Source organism: Haliotis asinina, chromosome 11, assembly GCF_037392515.1.
Source record: "Haliotis asinina isolate JCU_RB_2024 chromosome 11, JCU_Hal_asi_v2, whole genome shotgun sequence".
NCBI classification, from domain to species: domain Eukaryota; kingdom Metazoa; phylum Mollusca; class Gastropoda; order Lepetellida; family Haliotidae; genus Haliotis; species Haliotis asinina.
In genome coordinates, this window is record NC_090290.1 from 16539229 (window position 1) to 16560487 (window position 21259).

The 21259-nt window shown below is 39.1% G+C and overlaps 1 protein-coding gene across 1 annotated transcript; it reads right to left on the bottom strand.

The window, feature by feature from the left end:
- Positions 1-20022: 20022 nt before the first annotated feature.
- Positions 20023-20910, bottom strand: LOC137255309 (toll-like receptor 4). Its single transcript, XM_067792761.1, has one exon. It carries the CDS (start codon positions 20908-20910, stop codon positions 20023-20025), a length of 888 nt encoding a protein of 295 aa, XP_067648862.1.
- Between the last annotated feature and the right edge of the window lie 349 nt (positions 20911-21259).

Consider the following 21259-nt stretch of genomic DNA (forward strand, 5'->3'; position numbering starts at 1 on the left):
TCTTCGTCCTGCTTCCGTCTGAGGCTTTTCAGTACTACACCCGTAGGAAAGGGGCAAATATCTCTGGGCCTGCTGCCCAGACTATGCTTACAAACTGTGAAATAACTGAGAGTATGTCGTTCGCACATTCACATCACATTTTTAGACTTCCGACACATCGATACTTTTGCCAGCGCGTCCAGTGATGCAGCAGTTCGAACATAGGCTGTGATTATGGTTAAATTTCGTTGTGTTCAGGGAACGTCATTTAATTGTTCTGGCGACGGCACTGGAAAACATTATTTGTCTTCAGCATTATTACAAACTACCAATCCCCGAAAATTATATATCCTCGTTTCTGGGCAGACACAGAAAAAATGAACGATTTATCTGCGGAGCCGAATATGTCTATTCGTCCAGCTATATATTGTGGTTTTCATAAATGACTCGCTGAACAAATAATCCAGATACTACAGCTAGAAGATTGAACCGTACGTAAATAATCTGAAACACGATTGTGTTCGTGAAACATATCAGTTAAAATCAAAACAAGTTCTACAATGGAAAACAATGAGGAAAAGGAATGATAGCAAAGAACACTCTCAACCCACTTGCCTTGTTTCAGATGTCATGTATGTTAACGCTGAGGGACAATTTGATAGGTAACAATACCATGTTAGCATCGCCCTCATTTCAGAACTGCTTACCAACTGTTGGTGTCTAATTATTTGAAGTGTCCTCCAAGGGACTCACTTTCACTGTTCGTGTAGTCCCATGAGGTAATCATCTGTCAGTATCAGAGTTTCCAACATCCCGAAGAGGCCATAGACATGTTAGCCAGGCTCCCACCGTCTAAAGGCGGTCTTTGTTGTTTAACATTGATAATTCAATAGTGTCATACCCCCAAACAGTGGATTCATTTTGAATGACAGGTGAAGGCTCTTGTTCCTATGATCCATCTTTTTATCTTGTCTTTTATTGCGATCAGTTCTGCACATTTTTGTGTTGTTTCTTTGAAGTTTGTGATTGTCCTCTTTCAATAAACAGCTATGGCTTGAAAAGAGGTAGTGCCACTGGGACATACTGCGCTTCAGATTGTTTGATTAACAAGGAGTTTCTTCATGCCAACATTCACTGATCTTTGTGTTATGAGAGTATATTTTCTGAAAACTGTATTATTAATTACGTGATAATTAATATAGGCCACATTTCGTATGATAAATTTCATTACTGTTAGTATTTTTGCAGTAGGCTTTCAGGAAGTGCTTTAGATTTACTTCCTCTGAATTTATGGGGTTTTTTGTGCTTACTTCCGGGAGACTGCTAGAGGATTCCACGTTGCTGGCGATGGTCGTGTGCGCTCGAACTTTCAGCAAATGTATAAATGTATAATGTATATATGCTGGTTGTCGTGTTGTCGACACGGACAGATTAACTGGAGAATATATATCGTCATGCCTCTGGCAACGCTTGATCTACATAACCGCTGCCTGACCGCTCGCTGTGTTACATTCTGCGTAACTGTTTCTCACTTTCCCACCAAGACTTCGGTGAGTTGGCATTATATTTTGTGACCCATTACTTTAGAACTGACTCAGTTGTATGGTACATGAAACCACTATTGTGAATCTCTGTATTTTGCTTTGTATCTTGCCTTTGTTTTTGCTGCATAAAAAATATGGAACATCTCATACTTGTCAGTGTTATATTTTGCTGGTTCGGTGGGGATTTTTCACACCTTTTGTCACGACAAATCTTTGACCGTAACAATCGAAAGAATCTGTTCTGAGTATACCTGAGGTCACTTAAAGAAAGAGGCAGCAAATTCAACACCGACACGTGTTCAAATTTCGGTCTGGTAGTTCCACGATGTTGTTGTGGCCCAACAAGACGATTGTGGTGTTTCCTGATAGGCACGCTGGTACCTTTGTCAGGGCCAGGTATGTCCACTTAGCTCAAGTGCCGCCATTGTTCGATTCAATGAAGTTTATACACAGTCTCTTTACTGGTGGTTTCACGTTCAGAACTGTGTCGTGTGACAAGGAAATTGACACAACGAGGAAAATATAAAATTACCGGGTTCATGTCCTTTGGACTAACACAGAAAGATTGAACACATTTACAACATATCAATCATATTTAACTACCGGATGGTATTCTATCCTCATTCACTTCCATGAGATTCAGCCGATTCTTTACATAACGATGCATAGTTCTTGCAAGGACTGAACGCCAGTAGCACCAGCCCCTTTCTTTGTTAGTAGCATCATGCATCCTGTCTAATTTCTCCTATTTACCTACACGAAAAACATACGATGGATGTGAGTACAAACTAAATGCATCTGCCAGAGAACATGCTGTACCGTAAAGGTTCAACTGTTACACCCCATGGCAGAAGTCTGTGCTTTAATATTTCGCTCTCGTTTCACAAAAGTACAAGTAATGTAGTGGCATTTTGATTTACAAATTTGAAACACCTGTACCAAGGTATAGCAAGATTTAGTTGGTATCGATGAAAAGCTTGGAATCTCTAATTTTCCAAAACCAATGTTGCCAGGCTTGAAAGTGTAAAGCAATATGTCAGTTTGTTCGTTTCCATGGTAATCATGCTATTTTGCAAAGAGCATGGCAGCTATATACAAAAGAATACATCTTCACTATGAATGGTGATTTTATCTTTTTGAGAATGCGTGTGATGAGCCAAGTACTGTGCCACCGAACTATGCAAAACAATGCGGTCAAAGGTCAAGGTCGCAGTAATCCACTTTGTTGCTATTCTTGCTTGACATTCTACGTTCACCTCTCATCTTTCTTAAAAAAACATGGTGATAAGACTGAGAAAGGTGTGAGATTGTTTTAAAGTTCTCTTTCTAGCCAAGGAAGAAAAAGTGAGCATTATTTTATTGTAAGAACAAAACATACTCCTATCTAAACCTAAAGGCAGAAAATCAAACTCAATTAAACTGATTTCGGCTCAAAACTCAATACGTCTGATGTAATTTTTTGTCCTCCTGAAAGGTCATGTAAGTTTCAAATATTCCCACATTTCTATGCACTATATATATTTAAACATAGTAATATCGTTATTATAAGTTTTAAATAAACTTGTCGGTGATTGTGACTTGTGACTTGTGACTGGGAGGATGCTATATATCCAACACAGGCCCATACAGGTATCAAAGACACGGTATGTAATTCTGTTGCCTCCGTTAAATACGGAATTTACGTGAGTCTTGCAGTCCCGTGCACACTTTCAGAATACCATGTAGCTAATAGCATTAACCGAGGGAGAAGTCTACAATGCATTTATCACACTCCTCGGAGGGCTGACAAGGAAACCTGACATTTTTAAGCGTAATTGTCCAATGTATTTTACATTAAGGTAAGATAAGATATGATATATATATATGATATACAAATATGTAGTGCATGAACGTTTCACCTTGTCAAGGATATATAATGTCAAAGTTTGCGGAGTTTGTATGTGATATGTTCATCCAGTGTCTTCCTATTGTGACTGGTAATGCCACAAGTGGTCAGCGCAGTTACTGTTTCCATTTCTGAAATGTACATCTTAAAATCATGTCATTTGAATCATCGAATTAGCATGGATTTCCAGCGATATTCTGTTAACCAGGCCTACGGGTAAGACGAACCAAACTAGATCCTCCGACATCGTGCCATCAGGAGCCTTTTTAACTAAACAGATGCACAAATGTCTATCAGCACATAAGAAATTGTGGAAAACGACTTTTACCAGCCTTCATGAAACTGTTTATACCTATCCCATCGGACATTGTAATTGTCTCCCCATCTCATATTTCACATTTCTCAAACTGATACATCCTTTAACTGACGAGGAACGACCTTCAGAAGTCCAGTCATCGTTTAATCTTACTTTGCAAGTGTTCACTGATCACCTAGGGAATGGTAGCAGCAAAGGTCAGTAACTCCCCCAGGAACAAGGAGGTCTTTTTTTAACAAAGAAACATCCCCACTGGTTAAATGAGTAACAGCAAGTAATAGCAGACATTAGCACCGCTTCCCCGGGGACAGTAGAACATGCTAACCAGTAGCCTCCATGTTATTGTGAGCCGTCGACCGGTGATTGTGAGCAATAGATATAATTTGGTCCGTTTATACTATTAAGAAGAGCCATGCGATCCACTGATAGTATACTCAAAGGCAAAAGCTATTGTGCTAATCATTGTTAAGCTTTAACTGCCGCGATCGAAATGTTTTACATGATCTGACAAATGTTTAAGGAAATGGTAACAATCCCAGGTTCATAACTCTGCGCTCCTAACATACACAAAGGAGCCACAACACAAGACTGGGATCACTAGCAGGTTCATCTAGACAAACAGATATGAGGGAGTCCAGCTTGTGTCTTGCTGCAAACCCGGTACGTTCAGTTCGTTGAGGCCACTCAAAGTCAATTTAAGGTCTTGGCGAAAATCATTCTATGTACGAGGAAGGGTTCATGCGGCGTTGTTGGGAGCTTGGGGTGACATCCATGTCATCCGTAGGGCGTCAATAGGGTGACAAATCAGGGCATCTTACGAGTTGGGATATCACAATGACGTAGCGGTTATTCTGACTAAACCACCGCTAACTCGAACAAAGTGTTGTTTGACGTTATCATGTTGACATGTCACTATAGGGCCGTGCTAATAAACAAAAATAATTGGTAACGTGTTCATTTGCAAAATGTCCGTCTATGCCTCCCAACATTCAAACTCCAGTCACAATCATGCTATTGATTTCCAACCCCGGGCGATGTCACCACTACCTCCAAGACCATCTCCTTCAAGAACATATAGCCACAATGTAACTTTCACCTGCATCCCGACCGGCACTTGTTTTAGCCTCAGCTCGGTATAAAAATAGACGGGGCTCATCGGTGAACAGGGTTCTTGTCCACTTCTCCACCATCTCCTTCAAGAACATATAGCCATAATGTAACTTTCACCTGCATCCCGGCCGGCACTTGTTTTACCTTCAGCTCGGTATAAAACTAAACGGGGCTCATCGGTAAACAGGGTTCTTCTGCACTTACGTGCTCCCAATCGTAAGTGTAACCTGTACCACTGTCAATGTTATGGCGTCAGAATTGCACGTCGGTCAGCTGTCTTGCACGGATACCGTAGACGTGCTGATTACACCCAACAGATCTCACAGAAACATCTTGGTTGACAGGTTTTTAACGGACTGTAAGGCTTGCTGGCTGGAACTTGTGTCACAGTTACATGGTTCGAATCTATCGGTCTTGATGCTGGGTCGTACCTGGTGTACAACTGTGGGGTCCGTCTAGATATCGTGCTTGTTTTGCAGAATACGTTCCCATGTGACTCAAATTGTGTTTCTGTGGACGTTGAATCTACGAGTGAAAGCGAGATACCTGACTGCTGTATACAGTTAGAACATCACCTGCCATTTCCTCCGAGAACATGTCAAATTTCGTGATTTTTGACGTTTCGACGACCACGTTAACAACCTATCTAGTTGGTTCAAATCCCCAAATTCATTCATAAGTTTACCAATAAAAACATCCATGTTACAATAACACTTACCTTTGAGTACATATACAGGTAAAATGTCATACACACGGTATTTCGTTATGCAGGAGAAAACAGTCCAAATTTTGATGTGTTAATTTAAGGGATCATAAACAAGTTTCTATTGTCAAAATGCATTGTTTCCCATGACAAATATGATTCCCGTATGGTCCTATACATGCCTGAATTAGGTAGGAGGTAAACAGTTGAATTCTCATTTACTATATACTTTGCGAGTTGTAATCTGATAGTGTATTGTTTAAAGACTCATTTCAACTGAAGAACAGTAGTTTGTTTGTGAAAACAGTTGGTGTAAGTCACTGGTTGCTCAGAGATTTACAGAGAAACTAAACCTGAAAAAACAGCCTCAACTTACAACTAATATTTTTCTCTTCAACAAGTAAAATACACAGGGATTAGATGGTAATGTTTTGAAAACACAAGGCTGCCATAAACTAAGCGTAAATGTACATTTACACTGAAAGATTTAACGACAAAATCACGTTAAAGACGAGGGCGAACAACATAACACCAGACATTTATTATGGTAAAATGGCACCCGTTTGATGGAGGAGTAGCTTATCCCGATGTATGTTGTGATTACGTTTAAGGTTGTGTCTGAGAAACCTAGCCGGTTCAGTTAAAAGGTAAGGTATTGTCAAACATGACAGGGTTGGCCAACTGTCACCCATTTACTAGATGCTGTCCTCGTTGGTTTATATAAAGCCTTCGGTAATACTGAAATTTAGTGATGTTTGTTTACTAATGAACGCTACTACATGTTGCTACATCTGTACCAAAATCTTAAAACGTACACTGCACTGCTATTAATATTTAAAATATAAAAGTACGTCAAAGTAATAATGGTGTGGTTGAGGAAGAGCTTGTGTGATAAACTTGTTCGTCAGTATGGGAGACTTTGTGATAAACACGACATGAATGGTTAGTAGTTGCCTGTTTAACGCCGATTTCAGCAATATTCCTTCTGTATCGCCGTACAGAGAAGGTGCGTTGAGAACAGGAACACAAACTCACGAAACACGGTTTTTTATACGTTTGCAATTTTTCAGTGTCTATCACTTGATTAATACCTGCTGTACATAAACATTGTGATTTATTACCTCCCTTACATTACCTTCTGCATCTTGACAAGTGCACAAGAATCACAATTTTGTTTGGACCAAACATTTCCTTTGTTAGTACCTTCATTCCATAGAGCCAGATCAAGTATTGTTTATAAGATCTTTGTAAGAGGTCCACACATGTTGAAGTCAAACTGAAAATAAATTAATTTTTTAAGTGTCTGCAGGTTAATTCTATCGATGAGTGAATATAAAACAGATGGAATAGTACTTCAGTCAACATGTATTCTTCTTTGTGCCCCATGGTTTGAAGTAAGATCTGTAGTATGTACAGTTTGCCTACAATTCCGGGATTTGTCTGGCATATTTATAATGAAGGGAGGAAGGCATGCATAACAGTTGTTCTACAAGCCGTTCCCATACTATATTTGTGTCTGTTGTGATATATACGGAGAGAGACAAATGAAGGAACACTGGGAATTGAAGCTTTCCTTTCATATTGTCATCACCAGCTTTCAAAAGAAGTGGTGTGATGAAATCTGGGAAATAATAAACCCTTGAATGTTCCAGTGGTCCTATTCTTATTTTTCTCAGAATAGTTTTCATGATATCATTCTAGTTTTAAATTAAAACCCGTGACACTCTAGTAGTTGTATTGTCCATATTGATTTCAGTATTTGTGTAAATTAAATTGTTCTTGTCACAGTGTGGCTGCAATAGTGCCGACGGGACAGTAGAAACTCACTCACTCACTCGGATCCAAACCATGTCTTTTATCTTCATTGGGTCCTTGGTTTCTGACGTTTATGTTGATGTCACCAATATTGTCAAGACTAACTACGATGACCTCAACGGACCCCACCGACATTCTCACAGGCTTGTCACCGTAAAGTTTGACCGAAGTGACTTTCTTATGTTCCAGTGTGAACGCAAAACCTGTTAAGCAAACGTCAATAACCCTCGATATGGGTGATGTGGGTCATTATCAGGGTTTAATATTTGCCCCAAACTCCAGTAGTACACTATTATTGTCAATAACTTAAAACTACAGAGGTCCCACGAGAGATTAATTTAAATCACTTTTTCATTAATGGTCCCAGTCCAGATCTGTTCAATTTTCTTCTAATTGCGCCTTTATCTTATGTTCATTATTTGTGTAGAACCTACAGCGACGTTGCGGCTGCTTATCTGACGTGAAGACATCCCTTAGGAGTGGACTAATACCTGCTAATATTTCCATCTTTCACATTTAACCAGTGGAGATGCATCTTTGGTCTTGAGGGAGCAACTGACCTTTGCAGTGACCATTCACTGAGTGACCACAAGCCTTGTGAAGTAGGATTACAGGTTGAATCGACATCTTGAAACCGTTCCTTATCATTGGTCATTATTTAAGGGATTTTCTCAATAGAGGAAATTTGAACTGTAAGATGAGGATTTGCACTGTCCGGTGGGTGGTGTAAAATAGTTGGTGAAAGGCATTTTAAAAGTCTTTATATGTGTTGATCTGGATTGGTATTAGTTTGGTTCTAAGGCGGGTGAAGGAGCACAATGGTTGGGTCTTGTTCGGTTCACCTCATCTTTAGATCTGGATAATATCAATTTACACGAAGCGCTTTGCTGCTGTGAGGGATGAACTTGGCTACCAACCATGAGGGTATGAACAGCTTAAGTATGGGACGTTGGAATTGTCGAAATACATTTCCCAGGTGACAGTTGCGAAAATTTGTCTACAGTTCGACTCATGTGTTGATGCAGCATATTTGTAATCCGTCAAGGCAGATTAAGCAACGGAGTTAGGTTTCGGGCTAGGGACAGTCTTTCCATCACCGTAAGACAACAGAATCCAGCTTTAAAATTCACTTTCACTTTAAGCAATCAATCAAAGGGGCATTAAGCTGCTTACATTGTAATCAATTCACGAAGGCCTTTTTCGTCAGGTTAATCAAACGCACGGGTATCAGTGCTATCATGGGTTTCCAATAATGTTTATGAGCAACCGTTTAATTATCAGTGAAAGAGCTAGGTGTGGTGATTTTAGGAAATAACGACTCTTCATTTCTTCAGAACAAGTTCTCAGGAGAACAACTACGAAGAAAATGACAATTTCTGCCGCTTTGGATATTGTTTATATGCAACAATGCGAAACTTGCTCAAATTGTGTGCAGGGTAGGTTTCCGTCTATGAAGATGTTATATGTGGTGTTATTTCAAAACTGTCTTTCAGCAAGACTGTGATGTATGTGCACACATCTTTAAAGATGTCAATGAGGTTTCTGTTATTTCTGGAATGATCCGTCGCAACAAAGGGAAGCGAATCAATACCATCATCTCGAAATGACATTAGATATGACCCATTTCGCGTAGTTTTGTGTAACAACAATCACTATACTTATGTCATTTTATTTCACCTATATGTAGTGGACGCGGGGTTTGTAAGGTGCGGTTGCTCTCTACACAACAAGTGTCAAACAAACAGGTGTAAATACTTCGAAGATAGATGAAGTGCAATAATCGCTGCCACAATAGATTTAACTGTTCAAATACGTGATGTTGAAGTTGTGATCCACTTTAATAGATTAAGCGATTAGCTATTGAATGAAATTTCACGACATGGCTAACCGTCTTAGTTATTTTACGAAATGACTGACAATGTTTCTTATTTCACGAAACGGGTGTTTTCACTGTCTGACTAACATATACATAACTTGTTAACGGGAAATCTGCTCAACTTCACATATTAACATCATTTATAGCATCTATCTTGGATTATACGGAACACTACTGTTGCGGAATGTACATCTATTCTTCTAAACCTTCGCACCAGCAGTTGTCTAAATTAGATGATGTAGAGGGCATCGACTCTAGGTCTGAATGCAGATATTTACAAGTAATTTTACGGTTCTGTTTTAATTCGCGCATTCTTATCAGACGTAATTACCGAATCTTTCCATTCCGTCTCTGGAATAACTCCAGGAAATAAGAGGCTCGTCGAGGTCCGCCTTTGGGACGTCATTCGGACACTAGTAATGTAGAACAACAATGTTAATTATAAGTCAACATGTAAACGTACTTCTCCTGTTCGATTGGAAAGGATCGAGGTTAAGGTGTGGGTACTCCCAGCATAGGAACATCTAACTACACACTTCCCGTAATCTTACCAAGGTTACGTGAAACCCTCTTTACAACCAGTGGGTCGGTTCTATTACGCGTGGTGCTTACAGGAATGAAAATATCTCGAAAGATGTATTGATTATAACGTGATGAATAAATATTGCCTTTTATTTTGTGTGAGATTACAAACATTCACAATATTGAAGAATATAATAACACCCTATGTGTATACGTATATATATACACCTCCACACACACACACACAATCACACACACATTATATATATATATATAGTTATTAAGTAGTACCACCTCAAACGCACGTTGTTCGCATTTGTCTATGATACAAGTCAAGTATACAGGACCAAAAAACACTCAGTCCACAAGTCATATAGGGTGTTTAATATAAAAGGTGATGAGATAGTGGGTCAAGAGTTCGCTCGTCACGTCGAAGATTCGGGTTCGATTCCTCCACATTTGTGCAGAGGGATATCATAGGCGCCAAGGTTGTAACTGGTGAGAATACATTCTATAGGTGGTGCAAAACTCCCGGGTATGAACTGCCAGTACACAATAATCAGCATGTTGGTGGTAAGAAAACAAGTTATCATACATAAAGGCCAATACAAAGGAGCCACACGTTTGGACTATCCTAAGAAACAGGAACTATTTCGAGTAAAAGCTGTAAAATAATTTGCTTTTGCTGTGGGAGGTTCTTCAAACACATCAAACATGTCTTCCTAAACCAAACGCAATTGTCTCATTTGCTCTATTCAGACTATGAACGGCCATTAATGGTACTCCGCCGCCAAGTCATTTGGGAGGTTAGAACTAGTTAACTGGGACAGACATAACTATTAGCCCAGCCCCTGGAGACAATCTTCATTGAGATCATCAGTTTATCTGTCTCTTGTCTCCGCTCATTAGAATGTTATAAAGCAAGGTCAAGACGGGAACAGTAGTTGGAGCTGGGAGAGTGTTGGGGGAGGTGTGTGTGCGTGTGTGTGTGTGTGTGTGTGTGTGTGTGTGCGTGCGCGCGCGTATGTGTGAGTGGGTGGGAGAGAGAGGGAGAGGGAGAGAGAGACGGGGGGGGGAGGGGGGGGGGGATGTGATATTTTTCACATGACGAGCGCATGTTTTGATCATGAGGCTACCCCACCGCCCCTGACCAGCTAGGAATACCCACTCAGCCGACGCGGCCTCATCCCAAAAATACTTGACAACTGGTAGTTCAGATTACGCACTTGAATTGTGTCGTTTTGATTGCCATGTTTAAATAAATAAGATATTTAACCATACGACGACTAAATGAAAGCAGCAAGCTCATAAAATGCGCTGTAATTAATGAAATGATTACAAAATTAATAATAAAAAAGATAATGCAGAGGTATAACTATGACCCTTCATGGTCCTTTGCAATTTGGCATTGCAAATTTGAAGATGGGACTTTTAAAAGTTCTGCTAATGCTAATGAGAATGTGTAATCCCAATTGTAAGTTATCGCGTCTGAAAGATCGAGTGTGTGAATTAGCTACAACACTTCTACAGGACCTACGCAGAACATTAGAATGTGCATTTCAGTGAGAACGGTAAGGTCAGTTGTAACTTATAGCATGTGAAAGATCGAGTGTGGGAATTAGCTACAACACTGCCGCAAGACCTATATAATCACTGCAAATAAATTTACAACAATTTCCACAACACAAAATGAAACTTAGCTTTCTTTCAAGCATTTTTACAGATTCGAATGCCGTCTGTAAATATTCTAGTCCGGACCAAACAGTCCAGTGATCAACAACATGAGCATCGGTCTGCGCAATTGGGAACCGATAACATATGTAAACAAAGTCAGATAGACGGTTCATAAGAATTAGGCAATTCGCTTCTTTATTTCAAGCCTCAACGAGCAACAAAACGACCTGTCGAAAAGAAATGTATTTTACTAATTGTGTAACCTGTTCATTATGAAATTTATTTATTTTTGATCATTTGGTAAAAGTCTTTGATCTAATGCATGCTGTACATGATTCGTCTCGGCCTGTCGATTCGTCTGTTTTTCTTGTTGTGCAAAGGAAAAGCATTTGTTTACTCACAAAAATTTCTACAAAATCTCCTTCTTCATTTCACGTGAAAGGAATATCCTTGTGGACAGGATATGAAAAGTGCACACAACCTGTACCGGATAATACGTCGTGCTGATGTTTACCGACACGGAAACTGACAGATTGTATGTATACAGGACTTTCTTGCATTTACCTGGAACTCTAAATGTGGCAGTGTAGAATTTTTGTGTTGCAGTCTTATGTTTTATCTCAATTGAAATGATTGTTGATGATGTACCTGTTTTCATGTACGTAATGCACACCTTTGTATTTAGTTACCCCATCCTACAATACAGTCCAAGCAAAACATATCAATCTATACATGAACATGACATGCATAAGTCTTATGTCTAGCCTAAGTACCCGTGACAGAGTTTACAGAAAGTGGTTGACCTGCCAATTTGCTCACTCTAAAGCGTTTGAACGGTAAGTAGCCCCACACTACAGTGAAAGGCGTTTTGGCGTATCTGGGTATAACAATAATACATAATATGTGCATTTATATTGCGCCAAACTCCATTCACCAGGTGAATGCTCATGACGTTAGCAGTCAAAGTAGGCATATGTTTACCCCGGATAACCCAAGCTGCCTGTTAGGAGCTAGGAGGTTATAGTTACATGACTTATTCCACCGGGTACCCATTTTCAGCTGGGTGAACAGAGGCAATTTTGAACAAACTCACTTGCCTAACGTGAGACCACATGTGCTTTGCAGGGGGCAGGACTGAAGTCCTAGAAACTCTCAGGGTCCAGATTTTCGAAGCTCTCTTAGCGTTTAATGCGCAGGCTCATCCAATGCGTGTCAAGCAGTAGTATGTTGTCATTCAATGTGTTATTATGTTTGATATGAATATACAGAAATATATGGGTATTTTATCTCAAACACATATAAACACAAGCATACAAAGGGCATTTTTGTAGCACATATCCACGCAACTAGCACATACTAACATCCAAGCATAAGAACAAATGGAAACTATGAATTTCATATTTATGGAACCGTGCCTTCTATGTCTTCCTTTGCTTAAATCAATCACGGCAACTATAACGCAATGTACGAAAAACATCCAGTATTTTGCTTTTCAGCGATACATAATGCTTGATTGATTGTTTTGTTTTGTTTGTAATTATACTATAACAGTAATATTAATATTACTGTCAATCTATCGTGTCAAGCGTATTTTATTTTAATCCAATCCCACAAATGTTCTGGTAATATCATTCCTTCCATCTGATTTTGTGGACAACTTTGTCACTGTCCAGTCAATACTGTCAACCGCATTTCCCTCAAGAAGTTAATAGGATTTACCGAATGACTTATTTGTCTGCTCGAGCGTAAAATTGGCCATGAGAATGTATTACTTCCCATCGCTCTAGAATGATGTCCAATTAATAAAGACACCGTCGCCAAACGGACAGAGCAGTGATGTTGGCTAAAGTTACAACACATGCAATGAAACCCGTTTATCCCTATGCTTCCCTTCCATGGAAATCGCCCGGTTTAAGTCGAGGGGTAGAAGATTGTGTTTATATGTAGGCGTATATGCTGAGGCAGCGAAAATGACATGGATTAGAGAATGAGATTTTGCAGATTTTGGAGTAGAGTGCTGTTTTGGTTGTTTGTTTAACTCAGCTATATTATCTCGAGGCAGACTGTAGATAGTGAAGTCTTGATCTGACAATCCAGTGATAAACATCAAGAGCATCAGCCTATTATGACATGTGCCAATATTCATTAATAAAATATGAATGGATAACAACAACAACAACAACAACAACAACAACAACAACAACAACCATCACGACGGGTCATCGCGGGTAGGGTAAACTTGATCTACTCTGTATGAAGTACACGCCATTCACACCAGTTACTTATAAAGTAAGTGTTTTGTTTCGAATAATGGCAGGAAGTTATTACACATAACATTCGTTGTTCTTGAACCCTATTCTCAGCAACTTCGCTGCTACTGTATAATGTTTAGAGTTATGACTTTCACCTGTATCCCAACCCATGCTTGTCGTAAGAGGCGACCAACAGGATCGGGTGGTCAGGTTCGCTGACTTGGTTGACACATGTCATCGGTTCCCAATTGCGCAGATCGACACTCATGTTGTTGGTCACTGCATTGTCTGGTCCAGACTCGATTATTTACAGACCGCTGCCATATAGCTGGAATATTGCCGAGTGCGGCTTAAAACTAAAGTCACTCATTCACTGGTGTCCCTTATTTTGTACGATGAGAAAAAATATCTTTGTGCAAGTTGAACATGTCTTTCAGTATGTTAAGATAAAATCACAGAGACCCTGATCAGAGGAGGAATATATTTTCAGGTTAATAGACTAGAATGAAATTAAATGTGGTATGCGGGTGGGAATTCATTGGCTTGTTACGAGATTGTATTTTCTGTAAATTGTATTATTAATTAAGTACTAATTATTATTGCGTCACAATGTTTAGTGCTTTGAGTGATAACCATTATATGTCACATTTCGTATCATAAATGTTCAGTGCTTTTCGGACTTTGGCTGCAGGCTTTAATGTACGTAGCGCTTTAGAGTTTGACTTTGTATATAAAGGCTGGTTGTCGTGTTGATGTGTCGGACACACACACGCACGATTAACTGGAGTACATTAAACTGCCTGCTTTCGTCAACACTTGACCTACATAACCGCTGGACCTACATAACCGCTGCCTGACCGCTCGCCGAATTACATTCAGTATAACTCACTCAGTTTCTCACTCTCAAACCAAGACTTTGGTGAGTTAACATTATATTTGTGACCCATTACTTTAGTTTTCAATCATTTGCCTTGTACCTCTATTGAGAAACTTTGTATCTTGCTTTCTGTTTAATACAAAAATATTGAAAATTTCAGACTTGTCAGTGTTATACTCTGGTTCTGAGGTGTTTTCTTACACCTTTTGTCACGGCAATTTTTACACCTTTTGTCACTGCAAGTTTACAGTGGCTTCTACATTCATTGCAAATGAATGCAATAACAACCACTGAGCCACTCAACTGATCAAAATCTGAACGTTACCTCTGACAGCTTCATGTGAAAAGAACGACTAAGGGATGCAGGTCGCCGGTGTAAATTTTGTAAATGCTGATAATGATTTAAAGACCCGCTTTCATTAAACACAGAGCGTTTCGCCATTTATATTCTACAGACTACACTCTTCCCCAAAGAAACGCAGAGCCATTTTAAGTACAAAAATACGCGTTAGTTTATAAACACTTACATACATACATACATGCATGCATGCATGAATGCGTACATACATACATACATACATACATACATACATACATACACACACACACACACACACACACACACACACACACATACATACATACATACATACATACATACATACATACATACATACATACATACATACATACATACATACATACATACATACATACATGCATACATATGGAAGATTGGTATGCCGTAAGAAATATGGCTTGGTAACATGGTTAACACTGGGTATAATAACACTTGACAAATGGATGTTGGATGTACTCGTTGTTATATATTGTTAGAACAAAACACATGTCACAAAAGGGACGTTTATTTAGGATATTAAAGAGCAAAATACAACTGCACTAAGAATGCAGATCTAAAACAGTTCAATTATAGAGGAAAATACAATATGAAAATGGGCTATAGATTGGCAACAAACTGAAGATAGATCACCGCACTAGGGACCATGGGAACTTACAGTACTTTTGCTACCTACATGGACCCTAGCTGGATTTACATCATCCCCTCGGCCATTGGCGGCTATGCGTAGAATTAGCCATACATTAAAATTACAAAAATGCTACGATTAAAAACCTGGAAAACTTAAATTTACATTAAATGTTTCGGGACGTACGTAACCTCTCATGAGGACAATAATTTTATAGTACTTTAACCCCCTTTGAGGGTACAGCTACTAACAAATTGAGGTACTAATTTAAACTTCTAATTATAAATATTTATCTATTTACAAATCAGTTAACAGATTTTGTTCTTTTAAAACTCCTATAATTAAGTGAGAACTATTATTGTTAAAAAGATCCTTCATAGTTCTTGATTTGAAGTAGTTGTCCCTTGTGATGGAATACTCAACACAGTGCGAGTGGATGAAAATCACAAAGAAAAGAAGGTAAGTGTCAAAAGTAAACACTGAACTTAATCTGATATGGGTACACCTATATATGGACAATTTCGGCGTTACAGTTAAGTGGGCAACATGTATGCAATTATTGGGATGGTCAAGGAATCAAGGGTATTTCATTTTCTTCTTAAACATTGTATGCATTATAAACGTATAATGATATTTATAGCTCTACATTTTAAATGTGTAAAATACATAAAGAATGACAGAATTATATAAAGATATAAAATAGCAACAAAGAATACTATTTGTTTCCCAAGTCAGGTTCTGACCCATAGAAAATGCATATACTACAAGTGCATTTTGATGAAACGGGTATCTACAGTCAGAATTCTTTGAAGAAATAAATTTTATTTGCATAAAATATATATTAGGATCTAATATTTGGTTATTTTCTTTTGAGCCAGTATATATTGAAGAAAATCTCTTCATCTCACTTCTCAATTACTTTCATCATTATCTGTTAAATAAAAATAATATGTTTTTTTTTATCTTTTTGCATAAGTTTGGTTTCTATGCCAAGAATGTTGCGGTATTTTTAACCGCCTGTAACATTCTATGAAATTGAAGACAGTTTGTCTTGACTAATACATGAGAAAAGTGTTGAAAAGACATATAAACACCGTCAACTTTTAATAGACAAGAAACACTGACGATGTCATGTTCACTTTTCTTTTGACAGATCTGACATCACTAACGACATTTCTATTAAACAAGAGGTTTGTTATGAAAGTCTCCTTGTTAGGTAACAGAGGAATTATATTATATTAGGAATTCTGTTTTTATTAACTGTCTTGGTTTGTCCCTCTCTAGAATGCATGTTGTTTCTGTCTTTTAGGTAAAAGACCAGTTTCAAAGCTGCAATTGAGTGGTCATAATATAAGGTCTCCAAAGTCAATACAACGTTTATTGTTAGAGTTTTTAAAGTGCAGGCAGGACTTCATCCTTAGTTAGTGGCTCTTCAGTTCTATCTGGATTTTCAGGCCTACGTGTATCTTGTTCACTAAATTAATTAATTCTGAATTAAATGAATTAAAATCTGAATCGTCAGATGAATGTTCTTTTGGAAATTATGGAATAAATGTGTAAATTCCTCCAGGGTGTCATCACCAGAAATAATTTGTTTACAATTATGCGTCTCTAGTTCTTTCATATTCTTTTCTGTTATGATTTCTTGTCTCAAGACTGCAAAACATTTACTGATACACTCTCCTTTACCTCATTTAACTTTAGATCTTACTAACATACACATTTCCTTTGATGTGATTGTTGTAATTCCGGGTTTACATTCTATTTCTTTAAAACATGTTTCTCCAAATTTACCCTCGAGGTTTTCCATCGATTTTTGTAAACTCATGGGCAAAAGAAACTTATCACCCGACATTATTTGTGTTAAAAACGACAAAAACAAAAAAATGTCAGAAAGAATGTTTATATAAGAAAGATAAGCCATTTACACAGCAAAAACTGTATTTGTTGATGCCCTGTCAATGTTCATGCATGCAGGAAGTGAGGTAGATGACACATGGGGTGGACGTGAAAGTTTACACAGAGGATTGCATTCACAGAGTGTGTGGAAAACTGAATCTTGGAAGTGTCTGAGCACTCAGTACCTAGTGTGTCCACCCCTTGAATCAATGCACGCTAGTACACGTCTCCGCATTGATGTCGTCAAACGCCTGATGACGTCAGGAGGAATCCTCTGCCACAGTTCCAAGAGAACTTGCTCCAATTGTTGGCGATTTGCTGGTGGTTGCTGTCGTTGTCTTAGCTGTCTGTCGAGATGATCCCAGAGGTGTTCAATGGGATTCATGTCTGGGGAACGTGCTGGCCAGGGCAAAACGTTGATGTTGGCGTTGTTGAGGTAATCTTCAACGATTCTGGCAGTATGCGGACGTGCATTGTCCTGTTGCAAAAGAACACCTCTTGGCTGTTGACGCACAAAGGGCAAAACAACTGGCCTCAAGACTTCGTCCCTATACCTTTGGGCTGTCAGATTTCCATGCAGGATGACAAGCTGTGTCCTCTGATCAGCACAAATCCCACCCCACACCATGATACCACCTCCTCCAAATGGGTGCACCTCTTGAATGCAGTTCCTCGCCAATCGCTCACCTCTACGTCGGTATACACGGGCTCGGCCATCATTTCTGTACAAGTTGAAACGACTTTCATCAGTGAAGAGCACTCTCTGCCAGTCACGTCGCTGCCACCGACGTACTGTTCGTGCCCACTGCAGCCGACGTTGACAATGTTGGCGGGTCAAGGGCATTCCACGGAATGGACGGCGAGCTCTGATACCAGCAGCACGGAGACGTCTTAGTACGGTTCGTCTGCTGATGCGGTGTCCCAAGGCTGTGGTCGCCGTTGACGTCGCTGTGACGAATCTGTTCCGTAGGTGTATCGTACGGATATGGCGGTCTTCGGCGGGCGTCGTAACCCTTGGTCTACCTGATCTTGGACGGTCAGTGGTCTGACCTGTCTGCTGAAAACGTCTCAGGAGGTTGCTGATTGTTGCCTGGCTGCAGTGGAATGTTCTGGCAATCTGACGTTGTGACGCCCACATATGGGCCATACCGATGGCCCTATTGCGTTGCTCCGATGACAGTCGTGGCATAACTTTGATATGCTTTTTGATAATGCATGATTGCACTGTCGAACAGCTGTATTTATGCAACCAATGTGCACGAGAACTTTTGGTTACACTCAAAAAACCTTTTTCACTGTTTTTCGTGCTTTCACGAAAATCACAATATCTCGGGTTTTTTGCTTGCTACTCAGCTTAAAAATGTGTTTTAGCGAATGTTTTCTCAGTATGTTTTACCTAGTTCAGTTTTGTTTAGAAGCGTAAATGGAAATTTTAAAGTGATAAGTTTCTTTTGCCCATGAGTTTAGTTCATCGTCCTGTTTGCTGAACTCCTTTTTCTTGAATGAGACATAAGATTTTGAATTTAAGACATAAGGAGTGTTTTAGAAATAGATGACCCTTGATAGAAACGTCAATATTAGAGATTTAGTCAAGGTTATCCATATTATAGGCAGGGGCAGCAATATGAAAGTATAATATTTTTAAATTCCAAAATATATTTCCTATTCTGTAGCAGTGAATTACTAAACTTCCAGTGTAGTTCTTTCTGAGTTGTTTTTTTCATATTCAGGGTGAGGCTGTGAATGAGTGAATAAGTGAAATGTGAAAAATACATATGTTGTCGTAAACCGTGATTGCTATCCCGCCGTGTATCATTAAGTTCTCCGATTAACTCTGATAATTGATCTCTTGCCTTACACGTGTTGCCATTCCTGTAACTTAGTTAATATCATTTTATAACTGTCTAGAGAATCAGTGTTTGCACCATGCCTATTAAAAACTGACATTCTGCAGCATTTAGTATGATATATAGTAGAAGAAATCTCAGGAGTTTTGTTTGAATCTTTCTTACATGAAATGCAACACCCCGAGACTGGTTAGAATGGCAGAGCAGGATAATATTTTGACACTGTGTTGATCTAATATATTTTCTTCTTCATCCGTAAAAAACATGTGTATCTTGAATAAGTACAACAAAACATTCTTTGACTGTTAAAGTTTAAATAGAAAACTTTGACAATTTAAGACACCATAGGAAATGTTGCTACCCAGACTGAAACTGACCTATAGAGACCACATTCTTGCGGTTCACTCACCATACATCAACAGAAAAGTACAAGAAACGTTCCATATGTTAATGAGATATTGAGGGACTGGAGGAGATAATGCTACACTCAGTCTGAATACAAGGAATTCACTTCAGTATTGCAGCAGGGTTGGAGTCTGACTTTATGAACTGGTAATTGGGTGCCTGATGCTGAGTATGTGGGTTCAAATCCTGAATGGGACTCAACCAAATAGAAGTACTAGAACCTGTACTTTTCAAAGAAAGTGTACTTTCAAATATAACATGTGTTTACATTAGACCAAATTCTAAAGAGCAGTGTCTATTCATATTCTTGGTCGATGGCTACATTTCAGCTCTCATTCCAAAGGCTGAGCCGTTTTAAGAGACTCAACAAGACTCTGCCAAAACGTTTCTTTTCCATACACATCTGCATTGTATTCTAGGTACGAGTTGTTGGAAAGAAGTAGAGCCATTTCTTTCGGCAGATCTTTCACGGGAACATGTTCATACATAAGAACCAACAGATTGTCCTGTCTACGGTTCACTCTTGACTGTAAGGCAATTTGATACTCAAAGACGCACCAGTCACTTCCAAGGAAGGCAGGAGAGAGAACAATCAAGGTTTTCCTACTGTTGTCGATGGCGTCGACTATATTGGAGGCAATTGCCTGCCCAGGCATGAAGTCGCGTTGGTGGATACACATTCGAAGTCCAGCCTTGGTTTCAAGTTCAGGAATCATTTCCTCAATGACAATGTCTCTGTCAGATTCAGCATAGGAGACGAAGACGTCATATTGGTACTGGCGCTCTTCCACCACTTCACGGTTTCTCCAGAACCTTCTTCTACCTATGTGGTACATGTACCTGATACTCCAGCGATGACGATAACCTAGAGCAACGCAAATGATCAAAACAATACATATGCAAGAGGATGCAGTGACAATACCCAGAGCAGCATCAGCATGTTTGCATTCGGATTCAAGTTTCTCCACGATCTGACGAAGTTTTGCCATTGAGAAACTTGAAGCGTTATCATACTGACAGGTCACTTCAGACAGATTGCTGAGCTTGTGTAGGTTCAGTTTCATCCATCTGAGGAAGTCAATTGCTTGGCAAGAACACTGAATCGGGTTTCCTCGAAGATCTACTGTGACATTTGGAATCATATCAAGCTCTTTTAAAGTATCCTTCGACAATCTTTGCAGCTTGTTGTTTGAGAGATCAAGATAGGAAAGTGATGGCATTGGTTTCAGTGTAGCTTCAAAATGCTGTAAGAAATTACCTCGGATTTGTAAGATTTCAGTATTCTTTAAGCCCCTAAAAATATTCCTTGGTAGGGATGTGATCACATTGTGTGATATGTCAAAGAGTTTCACATGATGAAGATGATGAAATGTATTGCCATCTTTGTCACTCTGAATTGTCTGACTGAGAAAATTGTTTGACAAATTTAAATGTTTAATAGAGTTGTTCTCTGGGATAACGTAAGATGCAATGTTGCTTAAAATGTTGTGTGAAAGGTCTATGTACTCAAGACTCGATATTCCGTCAAAGTGAATTGTTAAAAATGTCATCAAGTCATGTCTCATAGAG

What these genes read in the sequence shown, in the direction of transcription:
- LOC137255309 (XM_067792761.1), bottom strand. Translation starts at nt 20,910, where the DNA reads ATGCCATCACTTTCCTATCTTGATCTCTCAAACAACAAGCTGCAAAGA.